Source organism: Dendronephthya gigantea, unplaced genomic scaffold, assembly GCF_004324835.1.
Source record: "Dendronephthya gigantea isolate DGI-Jeju-01 unplaced genomic scaffold, DenGig_1.0 000042F, whole genome shotgun sequence".
NCBI classification, from domain to species: domain Eukaryota; kingdom Metazoa; phylum Cnidaria; class Anthozoa; order Malacalcyonacea; family Nephtheidae; genus Dendronephthya; species Dendronephthya gigantea.
The window spans coordinates 569,427-576,246 of NW_021163052.1; the positions used below are offsets into that span (position 1 = coordinate 569,427).

The 6,820-nt window shown below is 37.4% G+C and overlaps 2 protein-coding genes across 2 annotated transcripts; both read left to right on the top strand.

Annotated features, from left to right (window-relative positions):
- The first annotated feature begins 377 nt into the window (after positions 1-377).
- On the top strand, positions 378-4,705 carry LOC114526918 (protein Mpv17-like). The gene is made up of 2 exons (XM_028548462.1): positions 378-665; positions 3,626-4,705. The coding sequence occupies exons 1-2, from the start codon at positions 557-559 to the stop codon at positions 4,180-4,182; spliced, it is 666 nt and encodes a 221-aa protein (XP_028404263.1). The 5' UTR covers positions 378-556; the 3' UTR covers positions 4,183-4,705.
- A 538-nt stretch (positions 4,706-5,243) lies between these two features.
- On the top strand, positions 5,244-6,820 carry LOC114526941 (protein Mpv17-like). Its single transcript, XM_028548487.1, has 2 exons — positions 5,244-5,534; positions 6,200-6,820. Exons 1-2 carry the CDS (start codon positions 5,462-5,464, stop codon positions 6,682-6,684), a joined length of 558 nt encoding a protein of 185 aa, XP_028404288.1. The 5' UTR covers positions 5,244-5,461; the 3' UTR covers positions 6,685-6,820.

Genomic DNA, 6,820 nt, shown 5'->3' on the forward strand with positions numbered 1-6,820 from the left:
CTTGTTTGGTGCTTTGGTGGCATAAACAGTTATTTCAATACCTCGGAATCATCTCATCATTTCGTTGAATCTCGGCTAAACGGAATCATGTAAACCTCAATGAAAACAGCACCTATAAAGACTGGTTTAAATTGAAACATGTGAAAGAAAATTCCTATAAAAAACCTAACCTTTGGCTTTGTATAAATGTGCATATATAATAATAACACGAACTATGCTCAATGCAAATTATAGAATTTCCATATGCAAATATCGCTGTCTGTGACGACTTGACCGTAATTCCCGTTTCTAACATCTGCTGATAACGCCAATACAAGTTTGAATACAGGTTTCCCTCGACTTTTGCGTGGGTTCCACGAGGTCACGATTACGCTACGCCACAAGCTTATGACGTTGGTAAATAACACCCGGAATATACCGGTTGATTGGGAAATTACTCAGATCGCTCAGACTACGGTTCGTAGTATTGAACAACACACCGTCGTGTGATATTAACTCAACGGGTGTTATCAGCTGGATGTTACGAGCGACGAACTGCTCGCGTTAGGGCCGAACGATGCAAGTCCTCAGCATTCTGTTTCGCATCACGAAAGTTGTAAAGATTCTCCGACAAATTCCGTCTACGAGACAGCTTCGACCGCTTGCCAAGCATGCATTACAAACAGGTAAGTTGAACCACTAGTTCATGTTTAAATATTTAATGCCTGTGCGTGTTCTATATATGTTTGTCCAAAGTCCTTTCTCCGTATACGTACGGACTGGTAATTTGGCGCGATTTTTTCATGATCTGCACACGAACTTTATCGTATGGTCATGTAGATAAATACTTCACGAATAATATGAAATATATTAGCCAGTTTTACTGATATCATGTATCCAAGAACGTCCTTGTACGGACATAGTGCTCGCTCTTTTATTTGTAGAAACACAATAGCAGTTCCCCTCTTTTAAATATTGTCATTCAACGTTACCATTCATAAAAGATCTGAATGATTCTGAAAATCATTACCCGACAATGGACCTATTCACTCGCGCTTATTCAATTAACTCTTTTCGGAACCTTTATCATAAGGATTAATGGTGTCCCTTTCAAACGGATCTTTCGATTCAAGGAACTTAAAATCATGCTGTGGCTTCCTTTAGAAAACCAGAGAATACTTCAGATATTGAAATAATCAAATCTAGTTATAAAGGTATAACCGCGTTCAGATGATATAGCCGCTTCGTACCATATAGAAATCAGTAACTAACAACTCCGTGGATCAATGAACTGATGATAGTCGTCAATACAACGATTAAGAGAGAAAAATATCGTTATCACAGTCATTTACAAAATTCTTAAATACTTTGTACGACTGAGAAGCTGTTATTTCTAAAGGTGCTACAATGATACATCGCCTGTAGGCGTTAACGCGTAGCTGAAAATTCATCGCCTGTTATGTTCGCCGCTGTTCAAACCCAAACTCGAAATCTTATTGTGAATGTTTTTCCTACATCGTAAGACCTCGTTCATAGGAGATGTACTGTTTAATTTAGCTTCTGGGGACCAAACCAATGTTTATTGCAGAATAAATCATACCCTACTATCTATACAGGCAGTCGCTTGCTTACTGCTCCGTTATAGCGATCGTATATGAATGTATGTAGCTACAAAAATATATCCACAAACGTGCGTGTCTTTTTATTAATACTTAAGTAACTCTATAAATCTTATAGCTGGCGAATTAGTCACATAGTTGTCCGCAGGATTGTTGTTTTTGTTCGTAGCTACGAAGCAGCATCCTCTAAAAGTGTTTAATTTATTAAAATTACTTACGAATATTTTGAAAATACACCGTGTGTTTTTCCCTCTGTTAGTTCAAAATATATAGAGAGAGTTGTTTTAAATAAATCTATGTTTTTTGGATCTAAAAGACATGATTCCAACCCAGCTACACTAAGTCCGAGAATGTGAGTTACGCCAAATATTTTTTCATTGATTGGAAAACGTGACGGTATGTATACAAAGTAATTGGTCGCCATTTTAAGAACAATCACACCTCGCCCTTTAAAGCCTTGGAATAAACGAGCCTGTGTAACTCTGCGAGTTGAAGTCTATTTTTCATCAAATGGCGTGACCTCTTACCAACAACACTCAAGAATGTCTGCATGGTTTTATTTTCGTTCAGGTGAAAACATGCTAGGAATTCACTGCAGAACGTATATTAGGCTATTGTGGCCTTTGATTTTTTATGTCGATACTTTAAAAAAATGAATTATGATCTCAGCCTATGAAATCGTTCGGATAATCATATGCATAATTCCGACAAGAAGTAAAGTACATCATGCACTTAACCGCATGTTAAAGGGCTCTATATTTATGTACACAATGATTGTATTTACATGGAAAAAATTCATTGAACTTATCATAAGTAGGCCATAGAGTCTCGTATCAATGGGTCATGTACATATGAATTAAAGTACGTTTGTTAAATACGCAATTTCACAAGCAATATTGCGGTTAAATAATATATTCTATGTAAAAAAAACACTTCAATATCCTCAGTGTGGGAGTTCAGATCATACTGAGTTCCCTGGTTGCGAAATCTTTGAGCAAAGCTTTTATATTTATCTGAGTTTCTGACATAAAACTCTCAGTTTTGTTCATAACTATTAAATACTTACAAAACTAGACCCGTACGAGAGCAATCTGCTACATAGGTTAGCGTGATTAGAGACGCAAAATCCTAGGCATTAGCAATTCCGGATTATCATGCAAAAATTTACATATTACATATTTAAAAGCATTAAGATTATTTGTTTTGCGTGTTCGTCTATCATTAGGAAGGCACGTCAGAGAATAACAAAGAGCCTTTCTATAATTCTGTGAACACAATGAAATTAATAAATAGTCAGTTCGGCTCGATGTAAATTGCTTTATAGTTTGAAGTGAAGGCAGATTTGGAAAAAAATTAATTTATCGACCCCATCGGACAGAAACGACTGTTTCTACTTGCCACCCGTAAATGGCTTTCGTGTTTTTAAAACACATGGGAATATTTTGGTCTGTATATATTACGTACTTAAGTGCCGGATGGGGGTAAAGGAAATTCCGGATGCGGACACGCGGGTGATGTTGACAAAAAGTCACAACAACGGAGTAATAGTTCCTGAACGGACTGGACTCTAGGGTTTTTACTGTCGAATTTTCTGGTGTGATCTGAAAATATCACAATCACCTGATTTCCGAGATATCACATATTGGAACCGTCTTGACTTGAAGTTGGCAGAGTAAAAATTAGCATCAAATGTGGTATAACAACTGCCTAAAATAGACAAAACACTTCTCGACGTTTCGACCTGAGGGCCTTTGTCAGGAGAGTTAGTATACTCTCTCGTGACGAAGGCCCTCAGGTCGAAACGTCGCAAAATGTTTTGTCTATTTATGTAGTTGTTATACCACATTTGATGCTAAGTTGTTTGAAGACGCTGCCACGCTGCTCTTTGGTTATATTCGAGTAAAAATTAGTAAGCCAAAGGTCGCAAGTTCGTATCCAATCCGGGTAAAGCTAATCCTTCAGCTTGCTCGATTGGTTACAAAGAAGGTTTTGTCCGAGTCTAACTGAAATCCTCTCGCGTTTTCTAGGTCTGCTGATGGGTGCAGGTGACATAGCAGCTCAACAGCTTGTGGAGGGTCAAACTTGGAACAAACACGATGTCTGGAGGACTGTGCGCCTTACCAGCACTGGACTGTTCATAATTGGACCAATATTTCACGTCTGGTACGACGTATTTCTGAGCAAACTCTTTTTACAAAGGACGATGAAAGTAGCTTTAAAAAAGGTTTGCTTGGATCAAGGACTTTTTGCACCAGCGTTTTTGGTTCTGTTCTACGGCTCTCTGGGTTTACTTGAGCGTAGCTCAATGGAAAAGACAGTCGCAAGGCTAAAAGCAGAATTCATCCCGAACATGGCGGTGAATTACTCAGTCTGGCCGGCGATACAGTTGATAAACTTCTACTACATTCGGCAGCCGAAGTATAACATTCTGTTTGTGAACGTCGCATCAATATTTTGGAACAGTTTCCTCTCGTGGGCAGCTCACAGAAATGTCCACGCGAAATTTAGCCGCGAGACGATACACGACTCCACGCACATTGTGACTGATCTATTAACTGACGACACGGATACGGAGTGCGAATAAATGACCAGAATACCGCGAGGTCGTATGCGAGGCACCTACCCCCTCACGGTACCGTAAGCAGGGACGTACGACATGTACGACCCTGTTCTGCAAATGTTTTGCAACAAGGCAGTGAAGTAAACCCACTCGATCATTGGAGTGACGCATATTCATATATATCAGTGTTTAGCACAATTTTTTATGTCTATTTTTGTGGGCAGAGAGCAAGAATACATGGAAAGATTCCGACTTCCCCCGGCCTCTAAATTATCGAGTTGGCTACGTCACTGCATATAGACCACGTTTTTGATAGGTAAATTGAATAACTTCTACCACATTGGTAGATCAAAATAGGCTCAAGTCATGTGAAAGCCTAGTATATATAACGACCTTTAACGTGGCCTTGTGAATTACCATTATCACCATTATTTATTAATCGTTTTATTACCTTTTGTAAATGTGAAATCCATTTATGATGTTTCAAGCACATATCATAATATTGTCAGGAAAGAGAATACTGATATATAGTCATTCGAACACGTATTCTGAAATTAATTTATATATTTAATAGAAATGAAAATAATTGTCAAATTGGCAAGTAATGTGTATTAAATTATTATTTTTGGTATATTGTCAGCTGTGTGGTTGTGTTGATTCAACGGATTGCCCTAATTGTGTGACTCTAATCCAGAGCTTTAATCCTTTTCAGTTCAAACCAACTTGGTGCCCGAATCTTGTTGGCGCGATGAATTATAATATAGGGGCCTATGAGAGTCTACCACTGGAAGTATTAACGATTAAACGTTGCCAATTCGGCCCTGAAACAACGAACAAAATCCTAACTACTAACAAAATAAGAAAATATCAAAACTTGGTTCTTTCGACGTATTTTTGTCAACTAAGATCGGATGAATTTGTTTGATCAAAGATTTTGAAGGATGATTCATTCTAAAGTCTCGCAGCAGTGATCGAGCTGGGGCAACGAAGCCGGAGTATTTGATAGATTTAACCATGTGTGGAAGATAGATTAACATTTTTCACGTACTCTGGTAACAAACTCATTACCAGGCTCTTTTTCGTTGTCAAAGAATCGACTGAAATCGTTATTGATGCCGTCAAGGCTACGACAAAGGAAACAAAGGATTACTGTGCCAGTGTTTGACCATATCATTTAGCTCAGTAGGTTTTAAGTTCGTTCATCCCCTTTGAAACCATTCACAGATTGTCTTTTATCAAGTCCCAAATTGTTCTCGCTGTTTTCTGCATCTTACACGAAGTATCTCTCATACAAATATCCAAGATGGCGGCCTTGTGGAGAGGATATCTTCGACTTTTGGAAACTCATACGTTCAAAGTACAAGTCGCTAGCGCAGGTATGGACTATGGACTTATACACAAAACTTTTACAAACTCTATGCTCTCATATCACTCTGATCTAGCGAATCAATTGGGTTCTCAATCGATTTAATCAGATCATTCGTCTTCAATATTGTTGAGTGATGTGTTCAAAATACTGGTGCCTCATACAATTCTAAAGCCTGATCATGATATAAGAAAGCCTAAAATAAGATCGTGGCACCAAAATACACGATTTTGATAAGCTGATTCTCTAGAGTTAAAAGTTAACTATCTTTATATATATATATATATATATATATATATATATATAATATATTATATATATATTATATATACACCCATTTGCAAAAACGTTGGCCGCAGATAGATAGATAGATAGATACTCGAAGTCTAATTAGAATTGCATATGATTACATTTGCATGGGATTTCAATCATATTACAAAACATATGCAATTCTAATTAGATTTCGAGTATCTATCTATCTATCTATCTGCGGCAACGTTTTTGTATTATTATATATTATATATATATATATTATATATATATATATATATATATATATATATTATATATATATATTATATATATATATATATATATATATATATAGGACGACCAATCCAATGAAAGTGTGTTTCAAAATAGTAAACCCCCGCCTCACTTTTGTGTGATTTCTAGGCGTACTTATTGCGATCGGCGATTGTTGTTCTCAACAGATAGTCGAGAGACGTGGCCGACAGCACGATTTTAAGCGAACGCTAGGGATGGCGTCGATAGGGATATTCATAGTTGGTCCAGCGATGCGTTATTGGTATATACTGCTGGACAGCGTTATCAAGGGCTCGCGAACCGTCGATGCTATGAAAAAGGTGGCCATGGATCAGACCATTTTCGCACCGTGTATCATCGCGACCTTCTTCGGAACGACCAGTCTACTTTTCGGCAAAACGCAAGCGGAAATCAAGGCAAAGTTTGCGAATCAATACTTCGATACATTGAAGACCAATTACCTTATTTGGCCGCTGGTACAGACGATAAATTTCAACTTTGTTCCTCTACAACATCGCGTGTTTGTCGTCAACTTTGTCGCGATATTTTGGAACACGTATTTGTCGTGGGCCGCGAATAAGGAGGAGGTTGATGACGAACATATTAAAATTTGAACAATTCGAAACATCGATTTAGACCGTGTTTTTTGGACGATATAATTTTGAAATTGAAAGCGTATAAGAACCACTATAGACAAATTTAAGTAAAGAAAGATTTGGATTAATATAGACTAATTTATGTAAAAATAAA